This window comes from Oryzias latipes, chromosome 3 (assembly GCF_053564925.1).
Source record: "Oryzias latipes strain Hd-rR chromosome 3, Olatipes_Hd-rR_3.1".
NCBI classification, from domain to species: Eukaryota; Metazoa; Chordata; class Actinopteri; order Beloniformes; family Adrianichthyidae; genus Oryzias; species Oryzias latipes.
The window spans coordinates 30,440,539-30,459,811 of record NC_136239.1 but is presented as its reverse complement, the minus strand read 5'-3'; the positions used below and the strand labels follow the sequence as shown (position 1 = coordinate 30,459,811).

The following is a 19,273-nucleotide window of genomic DNA, read 5'->3' as shown; positions in this document are numbered from 1 at the left end:
CAGGTTGCTCAATACGGCCCACTGTTAGTCTCTTAGTGTGTCTGTGTTGACACCTAAGAACTTCAAACATCTTGGATCCAAGATCTGAGCTGAATAGGACAGCATGTTCTCATGCATGGAGGGTCTCATGTAGCCTCAATAATAGAGATTTATCTCTGGACCGCATTTCCAGAAAGCAGCAGCATCAAAACACTGATTCCACTCAGGTGTTTGCTTGTTTGAGGTGTTGGAATGCAAGTTTGAAAAGTTCTTGCTCGTTTTTTTGAAAATTATATTTTTTAAAATAATTTAATTAATTATATTATTTATTGTAAAAGAGCTTATTATTCATTTATTGAAAAAGAGCTGCTGAAAACAATTTTGTTGTGCGCTGCATACTGATAAGATTCTGAAAATAAAATGTCTGACTTGAAAGGTTTTACATGTATTTTTGTTTGAGATTATTTGTTTTTGAAGTTGACAAAGTAGAAAAATACACTCAACCTCTAGTAAGGGAAATACTCAGGAGCTTATCAGCTTCAGCTGGGTCTGTGCAAATTTACATAAATATCTGAAACAAAAACAATCTCATTATGTTTTTTAAAAAAAACATCTACATAGAAGTAATCCAGATATAGGAAAGAAACATTTTGCCATTAATCTTACCTATCTTGTTCTTTTCCAGGTTAGTTTTAACGTAAATATATCAAATTGTCAAAAAAAGTTTTGCTCCAAAAGCAGCATTGGAAGCAAAAAACTATTTTATCATTGACTGCAGTTAAACAAACCAATCTTCATTGGATTCATGTTTTAAAAAAGATGAAGTTTCTCCTTTAAATGAAACATGATTTTCACATTTTCTAAAGAGATTTTGTTTATAAAAGTATATAAAGGTATTCACTAAAGTTTAGGGTTAAACAGCAGCTGACTGAAATGAAACCCATAGAAAACAACAAATTCTTCCAAAAAGTCATGGGAAACATGAAAAATGAGAAAGCCCAAAGGAACATTTAGGCTATGATTTACTAGGATCAGAAAAATTGTCTAAATGTTCTTCAGTCTGATTTAAGAAATGTTGCATTTTTTGAAAGATTTCAATGAGATTGTATTGTCTTAAGAACAAGCCCATTTATTATATATATAATATATATCAAATGGAGTCTAACTCTGGATTTGTTGGTACCAAAGATCTAATAATTAATATTTGTACCATAATTAAATCTATAGAAGACAGATAATGATATAATTAAGACCTAGTGGTCCCACAGTCTGATCAGTAGCTGCTCCAGACTAAGCCATAACAGGATTTTGAAAAGAGCTATACATAGTAAAACATGAAGCATTAGATGTGCAAGGCTGAAGTCGTGTCCCCATGCTGACCTTTGATGAATTCAGATTTGTAGTGACTGTCAAAAGATGATCTTATGGCCATTTTACAAATGTATGTACCACATTAGAAATGGAACAGTGACTTTGCAGATGTAACTCATATGTTTATTGACAACTCTTCTATTGTTTGAATTTGCTAAAATTTACTTTTGCAACTAAGTACCCCAAACATATTATGTTTTATTTATTTTATGTAGTTTTTTGTTTTGTTTTTTTGTATTACCCTACTCTGTGTTCCAAAAGCAACAAAACTCGTTGGGACATCCTGTAACACTGATCCTCATTCTTCTGTGCTTTGATTTTTTTTTTTTAAACAGACCCCATCCAGAATAACTGGACTATGCAGAAGCAACTGGTTTTTCCCAACCCCCATACGACATGCAGCCCTTGTGTGCCTTAGGTATGGAGGTCTAGGGCTTCATTTCACAGTTAATTCTCAAATGTTGAGTCGATTGTCTATTTTGACAGCAAATCTCCACTTCAATGCATCCAAGTATGTTTGGGAAGCTTTAAAAAAATATACATGTATATATATATATATATATATATATATATATATATATATATATATATATATATATATATACATGTAGATCATAAAAAAAGGGTTGTAATTTGATGGAGCTACAAAGAAACACGATGGATGGATGGAACAAAAAACTTAAATAGCTGAAAGGAGGGTACACAGGCATGTGTAACATGATTCCTATAATTGGATTTATATCTCTGAACCTGATCCACAGAGCTTGCTCAGGAAGCAGTGAAGCAGTAATTTATGCTTTTTGCACAGGTGCCGAGAAATTGTTTTCCTAAAATTTTTGTGTTTTAAATAAAGCACACATTTTTTACGTCTAGTGATCTACATAGAAAAGTGAAAATGCGAATCGCCGGTGAGTGTGTGCGTCCAAATGTGTATTTGTGTGTGAGCCTGCTTGCATAAAGATAAGAGCTGAGTCAATGCCATCTGCCTATATAAGGCTGTTCTATTCCTACTGCATTTCCTCCGGGGATCAAATCAAGTTATTAACAATGCCTGCTATCAACAAGTAGAAGAATTTCATTTTTAATTTAACAACAGAAATGAACACAAAGTATACTATTAGTATGTTGTATATATATATGAATATATATGTATTACTTGAGGTATTTTTCTCTTCAATAACTGAAAAAGAATCTTTAACGTACCTAAACTATCAGGGTCAGGATCTTGATTGACAGGTAAGTGTTTGCAACATTTGTTTATAAGTTGAAAAGTTTCGCAGGAACAACTGAAGCCTGGAAAAACCGTTGAGCACTTTCTTATGCTAAGAAATACAATCCCCTAAAAGAAATTAGTGTAAAAATTCCAATTTTTTTTCAGAACATCTTTCTGTTTTAAGACTGTCAGACAAAACTAGTTTCAAAATATTAACAAAGCAGCTAAATTCAACTAAATTTATAACTTTTTACAACTTTTATAACTTTTTCTTTTTGGATTTTCTTCCATTTTTTTAAAAATGAAATACTCCAAAGGCAAGTTTTGGAAAGAGTGCTGTTCTTTGGAGCCTATTTGCAGGCCTACTATAAATAGTCCAGGATCCCACGCATGCTCATGTTTGATTGGAAATTGCAGCGCCTTAAGTCAGTCTGTGGGGTATTTGTCAAGGGAGGGAGTGAAACTGCTGAATGGTGAGTTCACTGCATGAAAATGACAGCTAAATATTGTCAGTGTAAACAAGAAAGCATGTGATATATACAGATAAATTTTAAATCTCATGAAGAAGTTTAGTGTTTTATGCCAAACTTTAAAGGGCAAAAAGTCAAAGTAAGATTTTTTTTAAAACTATATGAAGCTGTTTTTCCCCCCTGGGTTTTCAGTTTTTATGTGTTTACATCTTTTTATGTTTTAGCCTGGGTCAATGTCTGGGAAAACCTAACAGGAAAAATTAGAAGACACCAGAACTTCTTTCCTGGAGAAGTTTATTTTTCTCAACACCAACCATTGCATCTGCTGGGAAATGAGTTCACGGAGGACAACGACACGCTACAATTATGGGAATGGAAGGTCCAGCTTTGGAGATGATGCCAATGGAAGTATCCGGTCTGGCGGCCGAAGCTACCTTTCCAACGTGAGGCCAGAAAATAGGTACAGACTTTGGAGTCTTTGGTTTGTTGAACCTCTCCTGCTTGGTCTATGCCTAACAGAAACATAAGTATTTCATATACCAGAATAAAAGAGGTTCACAAGTTATTTGTTTGTTGCCATGGTCACCCAGGCCTTAAATAAGCCACAGATTAATATCAGAATTTCATTCATTCACCATGAGCCCTGTTTCATGCCACGCAGCACCTCCTACGTGGAAAGATTTGTTCACTGGACAGGAGGATTTGTCCTTCATGTTTGTCTTTTAAATTAAACTTTTTCTCATTTGTTTTGGAAATTACCAATAATAATGCATTCTATTCATTAAAACACATTTATTTTAAGTTCTACCTACAACGTTGTAGTCCTAGATGCTTATTTCTGATGCATTTTTTTTATTCCTTGACATTTATGGGCTTTGCTCTCAAAATACACATGTGCTGTGAAAATGCAATTCACAGGTTCCATTTGTGACACTCTGGATATCCTTTTTAGATCTGTTAAAATAATGTATACTAACAAGCACATTTAGACAAACAGCAAATTGTCATCTTCAGCTACTGAAAAAAGGAAGCATCCTTTGCATCATAGAAACTTTGGGGGAATCACATGATTAATTTTGGTTATATTTGGAAAATAATTTCAAACAGGGAAAAAAGACAGTTGAAGAGAAATAGAAGCATTCCTTGACATAATTTATTGTGTGGTTTTTGTTTGTCAGAATTTGAAGGTCAAAATATGTTTAAACCTTTGTTTTCCCCCTGAGTAACTGTTGTTAAGTGAACTGCTGAAGCCTCCAGAGTTCTTCATCCTCTAATGAGGCAAAGAAATGTCTCACCAAAATACTTGATTTGACTTTGTAATCTTAAAAACAGGTTTTCTGTTAAACCAGAAAAAATTAACGTGTTGGTTCACAACTTTTCTGTCCAGCTGGGCTGATGTTAAATCTGTGACATTTACAATTTGCTAAGGCAAAAGGTCAGATTAGTCTAAACACTGTACTTTTACTAATAGAATACTACTTCATTACATTGTTATAAACAGTGCTGTGCAAGTTACTTTCAAACTGTAATAGATTACAAATGAAAGATTATTACTATTTAGAGGTAATCTCTTACCCTATTGTTTTAGAACTATAACGCATTACAGGCCTCATTTTAACTGTAAATAAAACCTGCAGAACATTACAAAGGTGACCTTTTTTCACTTGTAGATATGGGGTTGTATGTCTTCAAAATGATACGTGGTAATAATATTGTAAATTTTGACGAAGACAAAGCAGCAAACAACTGGAAGACCAACCCTCCGTTGAATCAATTTAAACCATCTACACTGGAAAATAATACAAAGAGAACCTGATTACTGTGTGCCTCAGAAAAACCAAAAAAAAAGCCTGACATGAAATTTACTCACTATTTCAAGTTGGAAAGAATAAAAGTTACAAGTAACAAGCATATTTGATAGTATAAATATTTTGTGTGTGGTGTTTTTCATTTTTTTTTTGTCTTGTCATCTGTCAATTCGAATTTTGATGGCTACCTTGCTCTAAAACAGAAGTAAAGAAAATGTTATAAGTAAAAGAGTACTTAAGTACTTAATAATAATGTCTTCCACTATTTAGTTACAGGAAAAAATTAATGTGTTACTTTTGTAACATATTAAAGTTAACTGGACTTAAAACAGTAAATCTATTTAAATTGCAGCTTGGAGAAAAAAACACAGTTACTGTATTCCAAAAGCAGTTAAGCTGAGCAGCCTGTTGTTTTTGAACAGGAGCACCCTCTGTAGTGTGATGGCACAGTTGGCTGAGGAGACACAGCCCTCCTTCGTGACAACTCTAAAGTCAAAGGCCGTGTCAGAAAACTGCAATGTCAAGTTCTCTTGTGTGGTTACAGGTAAACATTTCTTTACATTTAAGACTTGTTTGGAAATAGTTTGCATGATGTTTTGCAATCATAGCAAAAAGTTTCAATGATAACTGTGGTGTCTGTTAAACATTTTGCAAGAGCCAGAATAAATGGCCACATTACCCGGTGCTACATGTCTTAAAAAATGTCCTTTTAATTTAGATATATATTTTTTTGTTTTTCCCAGGTTATCCTGTCCCTCAGGTGACGTGGTATAAGGATGACACACAGCTGGACAGGCTTTGTGGGCTCCCCAAATATGAAGTATTCCACAATGGACAAAATCATTCCCTGCAAATTTACAAGTATGCATGTTTGTAAAAACTGTTGAGAATATTAGAAAGTTGTGTAAATACCGAATTGAAATGGGTTAATTTTGCTATGCAAAAATGAATCTTGAAATATAATAGTGCATGTGACATTATGGCAAAAAGAAGTTTACCTCTAATGTCTTAATATACATCTTTGTGACATTGAGAGAAGATATCAGGGGGTGGCACAAGGCACAAAAAACTGTGTTTAAAAACACAATTTTTTATTGCTTAAAATGTAGATATTTGATTCCAGCATGTTGATTACAGGTCTTTTCTCCAGTTGGTCAAACCATTTGTCTGTTCTAATATTCTTTGAGATGTACAGAAAAATATATGAAGCAAATATGTAAATACCAGAAAGAGGAATTTTTAAAATGCTAAGTAATTGTTTTAAATTGCTCTAAATTTGTGTTTTAACCCCTCCATGCTTGTTTCAAATTGTCTAAAAAAATATATTTTTTCAATGTTTTTTACGTTCAAGATGATTAAGTGGAGTCCAGGATTTACTGGTATGTTGCGACTTAGCGACATGTGGTATGAAGGGGTTAAGATTCTGTAAAAAACATAGCTCATTACCATGGTTTTGAAATCATGAACTCCCTAATGACTTCAATTTACTTGTAGTTGCACTGTGGAGGATGCAGCTATATACCAAGCATCTGCTATCAACAGTAAAGGCATTGTCTCCTGCTCTGGAGTTCTGGAAGTGGGCGAGATGAACGAGTTCAAGATCCACCAGAAGTACTTTGCCAAATTGAAGCAGAAGTCGGCGAGCAGACAGACGGAGGGAAAAGAAAACCAGCAACCAATACGAACCATCAGTCCAGATCGCACACAGAGGAAACGCCGCTCAACTATGGAAGCCTTTCTCAACACACCAAGCTCCACAGAAGATGATATTAGTGAGGAGAACCATGAATCTGTGGATATTAAAGCTGAGGACAGGTTACAGGAGCCCACTGTACAAGAACCAGAAATGAAACCTGCAGCCAGTGCAAAGAGAGGAGGCCCTGCTGTGACAACCGGACAGTTTAACAGTGACACTGGCAGTAAGAGTGGAACATACATCTATGATCCTACCGATAAGGTTTTCACTGCACATCAATGTAAAACTCCATCCGTTAAAAAGAAAATCAAAATTTCTAGTATTGCAAAAGTTGGTGAAGAAGAAACAGGAGAAGATCTGTCCAGTGAGACATGGCCGAAAGATGGGAAGAATTCCTCTTCTGTGACTGTCTGCAAAGAGACGGCGCCAATAAATGGCAATTCAGAAGAGGTCATGGAAGTAGAAAAAGTCAGTTCCTCAGTTGTGGACTCAGCCGTGGAAAATAAAAATGAAGAGCAACGTAAAAAAGAGGAAGTACTTACAAAAAACTTCATAAAGGATGACAACCTATGCAATGAGTTATCTACAGAGAAAAAAGATCTTACTGCGGCAGCACACCAGTTGACCTTTACAGGTCACATTGGGCCAGGATCTGGGGGTGAAAAGCCAGTAAAAGAAAGCAGGTGCAAAGATAATGAAGAACATTCAAAAATGAAGAACCAGACTCTTTCAACAAAGAAAAGGTCTTCTGTCAAATCAACTCTCCTTAGTATGGCTCCATTGAAGGAGAATAGAACAGAACAAAGCCAAATTAAAGAAACGGATTTAAAGACAGAAGCCTCTTCTGGTCAATTTTTTAAACACATTTCCAGTGAGTCTAAGAACACATCGTGTAACAATGAGAATCTGCCAAAGCGCCCATGTGAACCGACAAGAACTCATCTGTCTGAGAAAGAAACAAGCTTCAGCCGAGAGATGGAGTCTGTCTCTTTACCAGCTCTGCCAAGTGAGGTGAGTGAACCCTTTTTCATGAGCTCATGACTGCTTTGTGCCGCCAACACAGACTCCATCAGCATGTGAACATCCCAGAGCTATATATAATTTTTACAAGCATGCCATGCTGGGTGACGAGCATTAAATGACGCACGTATTGACAGTTGTAACAGGTAGTGGGGGCAGAGCTTTTGGAAGAGGGCTTTGATACATTTGCTCAGATCAAAATATGTAAACCTCCTAGAATGATATAGATTAATAAAACAATCTTTATTGTTTCTTTTTAACTTTGCAAAATACTGTTTGGTTCTTGCAAACAGTTGTTTGAGAAAATAAAAAAGGTAACTCTTATTGAGCAAGGTTAAGTTTGATTTGGTTATTTGCTGGATAAGGATAGCTGGATTGGACTGCATGGTGGTGTAGTGGTCAGTGCTCTTGCCTTATAGTGACAAGGCCCTGGCTTGAATACTAGCTGGGACTTTTTTTTGTTTCTAAAGAGTTCTCGCCGTGTTTGTGTGGGTTTTCTCCAGGCACTCTAGCTTCCTCCCAAAGTCCAAAACATGCTTCATAGGTTGATTGGTGTCTCTAAAATGGCCCTAGGGGTGGATATAAGTGAGCAAGTTTCTGAGAGGTTGTGTAGCTCTGCGACAGACTGGTGTCTTGTGTAAGGTGTACCCCACCTTCACCCAACTGTAGCTGGATTGGCTTTAGCAGCCTAGTGACCCCTAATGGGATACAGCAGGTTCTAAAGACGGACACCCAATTAAACCCAATTAGCCCCATTCAGGACCATGGAGTCACTGGAGCCAACCCAGCTCCTGTTGGATGAAAACCACAGTCGTTTCTAATATTGTTTTTTTTTTAATTAATGTCATTAAAACAGATGCGTGTTAATGTTCAAGTCTTGGTAGATGCAATTTATTTGTTAGAGACAAGTTAGCTGTTCTGTTTCAGCTCATGTTGGCTTGCTACCGGTTGGACGATAGCCTTAATAAAATTAAAAAAAAAAAAAAATCAAATACAGTTGTATGAAAGCCAACTATTTTTAACTCTTTTTCTTAACAAAGTTATTTTTTATTTAAGCAAATAACTATTGTTTAAAATTTGGAGGGAAAAGAGCTAACTAGGACAAAGAAGCTTTTGAAAACAGAATCCTCACTTGGCACAAATGTATTTTGCCACGGAAGGATTACCTGTTATTGAACATTGCTTATGCAATCGGCCTTACCTCACCAGCATGTTGAGTACTGACAGAACTGAGAGCTGAGACTAAACACTGCATGACTGGAGCAGTCCTTAAAATAACTGAAATTCCTTCCCTGCCACCCTTAAATGTAAAATAGCAACCTTCATGATGGGCTTTAGCATGTCAGTCCCACTTCCAAGAAGTGAGCAAGGAAATTTGATATGCCCTGGTGGCTACCATGTATTTGCCTAAAAATGTTACTAGTGAGCTGACATAAAGTGGTAGAGGTCCATACAGGGAGAAACTGGACAAAAAGGTTCAGCGCACATCAATAAACAGTGCAACTTTGCAAAGCAGAACCCTGAGGCATGCTTGTTATTAATCTCACTTGGGCGGAGTCTTTTGGGATATTTTTTCCTGGCTAATACTGCTTTTGCAATATACTTAATGTTCATAAATGTTTTTAGTCATGATTAAAAACTGTGATTTTGATGCATTTAAATTTTAACTGACTAAACCAAACATTAAAAAATTAGATTGTAAATGTGCTAAAAAAGTATCATAATTTTATAAAGGCATTCAAATATCCTTACATTTTGAAATAAACCAGATTAGAATGTAAATATGCTTTAAATCTTTTTAATTGAGCTTTTTTTCTACATCTAAAGCCTTCCCATTCCTTTCTCTATGTGTTCCTGGTTACTGTGTTGCTGTTTTTAAAATTGCTTGTGTTTATCCATGTCCATCATAGCCAGGGATAAGGGAACAAGTATTTACAGATGGTGTTATGTCCCAAGGTTATCCAGACCTATACAAAGAGGAACAGGAATGATGCGGCGCTGAAGCCTGAGCTACCACCTGACAAATATACAGTTGGATCACCGCTGCAACAAAGAACTGTTAAAATCCAGATCTCCACCTTGGGCAGGGATCCTCATGGAACGATGGACAAAACGGCCATAAACACATGTAGTACTTCCATCGAATCAAGTCAAAGGCTCTCAGCGGTTATGACACATAAGAAGAAGTTACCTCAACCTTCGGAGACTTGTGATTCACCTGCTAGCCATGTTGACAGGGCTGTAAAAACTGTTGAAGGGACAGAAATAAAAGATCACATGGAAGTAGAGGTTAATGAGGTAGGTACATTGTTAAGACGGACTAAAGATTTGGCCCCAGCTGAGAAAATGGAGACAGAAACTGCCGGTCCACATATGACTGAACAAACGAAAAAGGAAAAGGCTGGTAACCTGGAACATAAAGATTCCACAAAGACAGAAATGATGAAAGAAAAAAATTGCTTAAATGTACAAAATTCAAAGTCAAATGTGCATGAAAACATACAGGAGACTGCTCCACAAGACTTAGCAAGGACTTCTGGAAACACAGACTTGTTAAAGGAGATGGTGGACTTCAATAAAATACAAAAGCCTGCTACAAAAGTTATATCTATAGCTGAACTTTTAAGATCACAAATAAAGGCTCTTGATTTAACATCAACGGTTTCAGTCTCCAGCATCACAGTCCATTCTAACTTAGCCCCAGATCCTGCAACAACTGAAGTGTGTAAGAAATTAAAGGATGACAAAACAGTTAAGGATGGCATTGAAACCAAGTCAAGCCCTGATGTCCCAGCTACCAAAACCATAAAGGAAACCCTTCTCGAGATTTATCAGCAACTGATTGAAACTGACCAAAAACAAAATCTTACTCCAACAGCAGCTTCAACTAATCAGCCTTTGTATAAGTCTGACCACGCCCCTAACATCACTGGAGGTGATGCAAATGACGAACAAGTTAATAGAAACTCCAGAGAACACAATAAGGAAGCGATGGACATCAGCAAAGCAAGAGATGCATTAACTGTGGCTTCCCCTACCAAGAATATCAGCCCAGACAACTCTCCTCTTTTGGATTCAAACAAGGGATTTCTCCACATACTTCCAACGGTTTCAAATCTGCCAGAAACTGTCATTCCGGAGGCTGGATCTCCACTCATACAGACACACGTGGAGTCAAATATACCAGAGGCTACAATTTTGAAGCATCCTGAAGGTGAACCTGTTCAGGTTCAAAGCAAGGGATTAACATACAAATTGATTCCAGAAATAAGAGTAAATAGCAAAAAGGAGGGGGAAGTTGCCAAAAGTAGTATGATAAACCTTACAGGTAGATGCAAAATGGAAGACCATGAAACAAACACAGTTTCTATTCAGCCAGTACAAATGCCCCCCACTGATAGTGGCCTTGCCAATGTGACACAAGGGGATGATATTAATCTCATTCAACAGGAAGGCTCTGTAGTTAAGATAAGTTTTAGGTCTGAGTCCTGCGTTGAACCAACTCCAGAGCCAAGTCCACAGTTAAAAAGGAGTGACAACATTTGTGTCATCCCTTCTGCTACTCCACAAGAGCTTGCCTCTGGTGCACGCCGCAAAGTCCCAGCACCCAAACTTGAAGATACGACCGCACCCACTGATGGAGAACATCAGAAGAAGGAGGCAGTTCCCACAAATTCTGTGACCCAGTCTTTGTCTCCAAGTCTGTCTCGACACTCACCTCTGCTGCAGCCAACAGTTGAACCAACCTCCACATCAGAAAGGCGCTCTCCACTCCTCACCAGACGAAGGACAGCGTCTGAAAACCTGTCTCCCAGACAGCCAGTTATTGACGAGAGCAACACCAATGAGCAACGTGTGGACAAACACAGCCCCTTTAAAGGTAAATAATAATCATAAAAACGTTTTTTTTTAATAACTGCAAACACATTTAAAAAGTTAAATTATTCAAAGTGCGAAATATTGTTTTCCTTTCACTTATATTTAAGAGGCAACCAGACAATATCAAGTCATAATAAAATCATTGCGACCAGAACAATTCTAATCCCTTTTCAGTGTATTAAAGAAAAAGACAGCCAAAGTGAGCTGAATGAGCTCTTTTTTATTTTTGTCACATTTGTTTTGAGGTTTTTCACCTTCCATGGTAACAATAAACAGAGATTGTTCAATATTTGGTCATTTACATTCCAATAGGATTTTAATGAGTTCATCTTCCAACCAGTGAAAACTTTAGGTCCCTCATACTGTAAAGAATTCAACGATAACTTACATTTTTTACAAATGGAAATTTTCAATTAATTTCACATTTATAAGAATATTATTTCCATATTGTGAAAAAAAGACAAATGTAAGTGACCAATAAATTACAGAGGGTTTTTCCATGCACATTTTTCTACACATAGTTGGGAACTTATGTAATTTTTCAAAATGGACTTAGAGCATGTGGTCTGAGAGTGTTCTTTTTCTTTTTTTTAGCTCCTCAGGTTATCCGTAAAATCAGGAGTGAGATGTTTGCAGATGCCTCTGGACACTTGAAACTGTGGTGCCAATTCTTCAATATTCTTAGTGATTCTGCGATCAAGTGGTTTAAAAATGAAGAGGAAATCACTCAAGTTGCAAGAAAGTAAGCTTTTGCAAATCCAGCATTAATACTGGTCTGGTAGTCTTTCATAAACTGCCATAAATGTGGAAATGAATTAGTTTGAAGATGGTCTAAAGTGTTTTCTGTTTATTCCAGGGCTGGGGATGAATCTCAGGTGAATCTTGCCATTGTTCAGGCATCATGCCAAGATGCTGGTGTTTATGGATGCTCGATAACTAATGAATATGGGACAGCTTCTACAGACTTTCTTCTCAGTGCAGACAGTGTGTATTTTATTTTAACTTAGCCTTAAAACGATTAAATGTTGATACCTTTCCATATGCCCTAGAAAACAAATATGTTGTTTGTCATCTTCTTTACTGTTTTGCAGTTTTGGCGGGAATGTTTCTTCGGGAAGATCTTGGTGGTGAGATGAAGTTCCCATCATAATGTTAATATTTTTCCCCCCAATTTCTTTTTCTAAATTACTTTTATTTTTATCTGTTTAGTTGGGGAAGAAATTGAAATGACACCCCTGATCCTCAACAAGGGTTTGGCTGATTCTGGGATCTGGGGCAACAAATTCTTTGGGCGTATCATGATGACAGAATCTCACATCGGCGATGGCTGCTCCCATAAAGCCTGGCGAGCAAAAGTCATCTACGGTCTGGAGCCTGTGTTTGAATCTGGCAACACGTGCATCATTAAAATACGCAGTCCTATCACTTACGAGGGAAGACAGGAAAGCTGTCTCATAGACAGGAACCTGGATTTGATGAAGCAGGTACTAGTTTCATTTATTTAATTCATCTTTGACATAATGGCTTCAGGAATAACATTAAGCATAATTGCAAATCAGACATCAAAGCTTTTTTTTCACCCACACAGGATTATATTGACACTAATCAAATTAAAATAGGGGGTAGAAGTGATGCTTATATGAACATTGCACTGATCTTTTTAAAATATTCGTCATTGTTTTTGTGTGTGTGCAGGAATGTAAAATTCAGAATTTGGCTCGAGAATACTGCAAAATCTTCTCTGCAGAAGCCAGAACAATAGAAAGCTTTGGACCCTGTCTTGAGTGGGTACAGTTGTAACATCAAAGTTACAAAACTGTTGGAAGCTATGAGATGTATCAAAGTTATTTACAAGATGGTCTTTGTCACACAGGGTGATTCCAGTTTACTTAATATTCCGACCAGCAATTGTTGTCCCCTATGCCACAGTGGAGACAGACCTGACAGGAGCATATCAGAAATACTCTTCTCTGGATCATAAAGGGAGGTTAGATGTGAGGACTAGTTCTACGGTGGAGCAGAAGTGTTGTGCTTTTCAGCACTGGATTTTCCAATGGACTAATGGCAATCTTCTGCTGACTCGACTGGAAGGTAATTCCAGAAAACACCCAGGACATAACTAGTACAAGAAGCTTAAAGTGAAGTCAAGCATTGTTGTTTTTAATAAACATGAACAATAAAAGTATAACAAAAAAGTGGAAAAACATGAGTATTTTAGAACTATTGCACATAATCTGCTATGAACTGAGAAAAATATAATGTGTGGCGTTTTGAGAATGTTTTATTCCAAAATTTTCAATTGTATATTTCTGTTTTAACAAAATCTGTGCTGCATCTCAATATTATTCACAAATCAAAACTCAAAAAGTAATTAGGTGGTTTTGTTTTGCAGGTGTCGACACAAAGATCACCAATATTGGCTTTTCTGTCAAATCAACTGGGTTTGTTTTTTCAATCAAATTTCATGGTGGAAATCTCATTTTGTGGGTAATTTAGATTTCTAAAGATCGTGACCATCATTTAACTCTGATGGATGTTGTGCTTTATTTACAGGTATCAAGGTTTATCTGTTGCAGGAAATCCCCAAATTTTCGAGCAATTTGTCTCACAACACAAGTGCAACTATTTCTGTGGCCTGTTTGGTCTCAGATCTTTAAAGGTTCTGGAATCTTTAGCCACACCGACAAGGTCAAAGAGTTCCAGGAGCCCTTTGATTCAGCGCAAGACCACTGCCAGTCCTCAGAACAGCAGGAAAGCCGCTGGTAGCCCCAGTGTCTCCAGGAAAGTGGAGCAGGATGGCTGCAAGACCCCTGCTCGACAAAAAGCTGCAGACCCACCCAAAAGTAATTTGGCTGACATAAAATAAAGACTTATTAATAAGAAATTGGAGACGGGTACGCCACAAAGAAATGTTCTTGTGTATCAGAGGTTCTGTGCGGAGAGAAATAGAAAAACCCATTTATAGTACATGGTATTTTTTTATTTTTGCAGCCACCATTCCTTCTTTGATGCGACTTGCTGTGGCAAAAATGTGCCAACTTGTAAACTTTGAGGCTAACGATTCAGCGTCACCTCTGGATTTGCATTCTTTCATAATTAAAGTCCCACTGAACTCTATTTTTTAAAGCTTGTTCTGTAGTGTTTCTTTATTTTGTGACTTAAAGACTTTTTTAAACTAAAGTGTCATTATATTTTACAGTCTGTATGCAGAGCAAGCTTTAGGTTTACATACTGCATACTTTCTAATGCTGGGAGTAATGGAGCAGTTCTTGTCTTTCAGAAAAGAATCAAAGCAAATGTTGTCACATGACACTGTTGCACAGTGGCCATGCGTCTGTGATTTTGTAATGGAAGTAAAAGTGTTTTTATTTGCATATTTTTGTCTTTGCACCGTGTATTTCAGAAACAGCTCCACTCAAAGCAACAATAAATATGTTTTATGAATAGAGATGTTATCAAATAGTATTTTTGGCATCTGAGGGGTGCTCACAGAAAAAAATCTTTATGTACCCAACATTAATGCTTCCTGTTATATTAAGTTGCATTTGTAAAGATGAAAGTAATTTTTACACATTACAATTCAATCAATATGACATTTATGGCAATGCAACACATGGATTTGTTCTTTAGACAATTTAGTGCGGGATAAAAAATTGATGACAACTTCGAATAACAAGTTAGGTGTGTAAAAACTTAGATGCTGTTTGTGTTGTAATTGCACTATAAGTGTTTTTCATTGTAGCTAATGTTTGCAAAAAACAGACATCTCTGTGGATTGGTGTATAATGCTAATATTCAGAAACCAATATAGAAATGCAAAAGTGTTAAAGAGTTTGGTTTTGTACATGCACCATCTGTCAGTGTTTGCAGGAAGAAAGGGTAACTTCATCATGATAATCATAAGTGATTCCAGGTCATTAGTGACTCATCAGTTATGTAAGCAGTGGCCTCACACATTTGTGAACAGTGATGCTAAATAGAATGTTAAGTTGCTGTTAAGAAAGGTGTCTCTGTTGATGTCCAGTGGAATGAGAAGGTTACATGTTTTCTACAAAAGACAGGTGACACACTCGGGTGTGGAGTATTTTTTACTGCATATGTGTACATTCATCTCTTTCACATGTAATAAATTGGGAGTCTTGCCAAAAATGTCAGCACAAAAAAACTCCTGTTAATGTGTAAAATCACGAAAGTGAAAATAAGAACAAACTGACGCAGGTTGTAAAAAATGTCACAAGTTCCATTGTAGTGGTTTTCCTTTATTACATTTGTTTTCTACAAGCTTCTATAATCAAATCCATATTGACTTACTCGTTTATTACATTTATTGATGAATTGGCTTATTTCAAGCAATTCTCAGCAATAAACCTAAAGGAAGAGACAATAAAAAAATGTGTACATGAGTGCCATCGATATAGAAGAAGGATTAGCATCTATCATTTTCACAACTCTTTGTATTGCCAAAAAAACTATTTTAATAAATTGGAAAAACAAGAAAAATATAAACATAAGTCAACATAGAAATCTGCTGTTTGATCATATCAGCTTGGAAAAAATGTCAGCCCAAAGCTCAAGTAACTTTGAAAGAATTCGGTCTCTCTGGTCTCCTGTGGTTGACCCCATGACTTAAGGGGTGGGGGGCTTGGTCGTCGCTGCTCCTTGCCCTTCTGCCGTGGTTTGGGGTGGGGGCCGGGGCCTCCGGTGCCTGGCGGGGGCGGTGGGGGCTCCGTTGGTCGGGGGGTCGGGTCCGGTGCCTGGGTGGGGCGGGCTGGGGCGCTGCGTGGTCCTCTGGGCTTGGGTGTGGGGGTGCGTGGTGGGGGGGTGGGGTGGTGGTCTGGCTTGGCTTGGGGGGGTGGTCCCTTTGCCTGCGCTGGGGGGGGTTGGCGGGGGGCCCTGCTCGGGGGGGGGGGGCCCAGCGGCGCCGGATGGGCTGCCCATCTGCACCTGGGGCTGGGATCGGCCCTTCCCTGGCTCTGGGACGGGACGGGACAACCCTCTCGGGGCCCCCGGTCGCTCTGGGTGTCATCCGCTTCGGCTGCGGGGTCTGGGGTGGGGTAGGGTGGGGGGCTTGTCGGCCCTGTCCTGTGGGGGGGCGTTCTGGGGGGGAGGGGGGGGGCCCATTATTGGTACGGGTCGGGGGGGCTAACGGGTCGGGGTCTCCGCTGAGGCAATCAGTGGTTGCCTCGGCCGGTTGGCCTCCTCGGTCCCGTCAAGGCCTGACCAGAGCTCCTCTTGGGCCGGCGTCTGGGGGTGGGGGCCTGGGCTTGCTCCGGGGGGGGGCGGCGCTCTCTGGCTCCTCTCTCTCTGTGTGGGGTGGGTGGTGCCGGGCCTGGGGTGTCGGCGCCTCCGGGGGTGGGGCCCCTGGGCTGGGTGGCCCTGGCCTCTTTGCTGGGGGGGGGGGGGGCTGGGGGACAGCTGTTTGACCACCGGGGGACAGTCTACCAGCTGTCCCCAACTTACCCCCTTCCTCATATAACCTCATATTAGGGTGAGGGGGTGGGGGGTCTAGCCTGCGATGCGCCTTGGGGGGGGGCTACTTGGCAGTGGCCCCCCTCCTATGGTTGCCGTATGGAGTGGGCCCCCCCCTCTTTCGGTTTTATTTGCACCTTAGACATGAAGGGTCCTTGGTAGGGGGGGTGCTTGGACATCACTGCAAGCAAGCAGCAGATGTCCTCCTGGCACCCTACCCGCCAATTTTAACCGCACCTTAGACATTTAGGGCCCCTTGGTGGGGAGGGTGAGGGGACATCACTGTGAGTAATCAGGAGATGTCCCCCTAGTGCCCTACTCGCCAATTTTAACTGCACCCTCCTTAGTACACACACCCCTCCCCCTTCAATATATACATTCCAACGTAAACACACACACATGCACACACACACCCTCTCATACACACATACACGCACACACATTTTGCAAGGAAGGTGGGACCTGGGTCCATCTGTCCCCTACCCCTTCCCTGGTGGGGGGTGCGGGCCCCTTGGCGATGGTGGCCGTGTCCCTTGGGTGCCAGCTCCCTGGGCCCGGCGGTGCTCTCTCCGCACGGTGGGGGGGTTCATATTACACCTGAGCCGGGGGTGTTCGTGTCCCTGGGGGGTGGGTCCTGGTCCTTGCCCCTGGGCGCTGGGCCCCGCCAAACTTCCAACATGGCCGAGCCTGGTCGGGCCATATTTATAACACCCCTTGTGGGCCACCCTTTTTTCCCCGGGGTTCCCCCCTCCTGGGCGGGGGCGGCGGGCCCCTGCCTTGCTCCTCCCTGGACCAACCGTGGGCCGTGTGGGTGGCTGCCTGGAGTGCGGAGCGGGTCTCCCTTGGGGGGTCCTGGCTCGTACCTGGGGTTGGAGCGGGGGGATGCCCGGAACTCCTGGGTGGTGGTGGGGTGCTCGTCTGGGGCTGTGGGCGTCCTTCTCCGGTGCGTTGGGCTCTTCCGGCGCGGCGGGGGGGCTGCTTTCCTGGCTGGGCTGGGGCGGCGCTCTCTTTCCCTCCGCGCCTCCCTGCTCTCTGGCTCTGGGGGCCTCGCGGCGGTCCTGCTGGCCCTGGCCTGGGTGGCGGTCTTGGTCGCCCGGGGGGCGGTCGTTCCCTGCCTGTTCCCGTGTGGCGTTGGGGGAATTCCGGCTGCCGCTGCTGCTGTGGCGGGGGTCTGGGTGTGGGGGTGGCTGGGCGCTCCTCCTCCTTCTTTTCACATTCCACCATCCATTTTAGAAGAACATAAACACTCACCTGAGCACAGGTGTTAGCTCACTTTGCACTTATAGTTTGCATGATTGAATGAATGAAAGATTTCACACTAGTTGGTTTAAAGGCATAGGTATGCGTTCGTGAACACTATCTGTTTTGTGTACATGTTGACATGTGAACATTTTTTGCAGCTAGCAGGTGTGTTGATAATATTTGAGTGTGTGTGAACAGGCCCCGCCCTTTTTGTACTACATTTGAACTGTACCGTAATGATAAACAACCAGTAAACCTGTCTGCTTTATGCTGCTTCATGGTCTTACCTCCCCCTCTCACTATCACCCCCCCCCCCCCCCTCTGACATCCCTCCCTCTTCATCCCTTCTTTCCTTTTTCGTCCGGTCCAACACCAAAGATTTTCAATCATGGTTGAAATGAATAAAAGTTTGGCCTCAATTACAAAAGGGGTTTGTTCAGTCATACCTTTGGTTTGTCTGAAGATTAATAACCCCTCTTGTTAAAGTAAAATATGTCCAACACAAGAGGCCCTCAGCTCTCATCTGCCTGCCTAGCTGTTGGACAGGACAAGTTAAAAAAAAATAAAAAAAATTGTGTACATCTATCACATCTATTTATGATATTAATTCATAAATTAATTTAGAATAAACAAAAGAAAACGATTTTATACACAATAATTAGTGGACCTCTATGAATAGCTATAATTACTCTTGTAACCCTTGTGCTATCCTAGGCACTTTAACGTTGGAAGTTGGGTCATCTAGACCCACTAAACAGTGCTCTGAACTGTTTTTCTTCAATGATTTGTGAACCTCACTGGTGTCCATGGATTATATGAAATCTTTCCACCTTTATCCACCTTTGTCATGGTAGGAATAACACGTCAATGTAAGGGTGGGGTCATCTAAGATAGCACAAGGGATACCAATCCACATACATGAGACAAAAATATGATTGTAAGATAGAGTTTGATTTGCTTGAAAGGGAGTGGGAAGAAGCACATTTATCCAACCCCTAATTACAGAATACCCCCCCCCCCTATATAACCCCACCCCTCAGAATTCAGGATTTGTAAAAAAATAGCAGTCCAGAAATCCTGTCCAATATTTATTAGACCCTTAGTGGTAGCAATAATAGCCTTATAA

General features: G+C 40.1%; 1 protein-coding gene across 1 annotated transcript; it reads left to right on the top strand.

Moving 5' to 3' along the window:
- Positions 1 to 2,941: 2,941 nt before the first annotated feature.
- alpk3b (alpha-kinase 3b) lies at positions 2,942 to 14,882 on the top strand. Its single transcript, XM_011493522.4, has 14 exons — positions 2,942 to 3,036; positions 3,258 to 3,493; positions 5,264 to 5,385; positions 5,585 to 5,702; positions 6,336 to 7,548; positions 9,514 to 11,437; positions 12,031 to 12,178; positions 12,293 to 12,420; positions 12,528 to 12,563; positions 12,646 to 12,920; positions 13,132 to 13,220; positions 13,310 to 13,527; positions 13,829 to 13,877; positions 13,990 to 14,882. Exons 2-14 carry the CDS (start codon positions 3,366 to 3,368, stop codon positions 14,300 to 14,302), a joined length of 4,761 nt encoding a protein of 1,586 aa, XP_011491824.1. The 5' UTR covers positions 2,942 to 3,036; positions 3,258 to 3,365; the 3' UTR covers positions 14,303 to 14,882.
- The last annotated feature ends 4,391 nt before the right edge of the window (positions 14,883 to 19,273 follow it).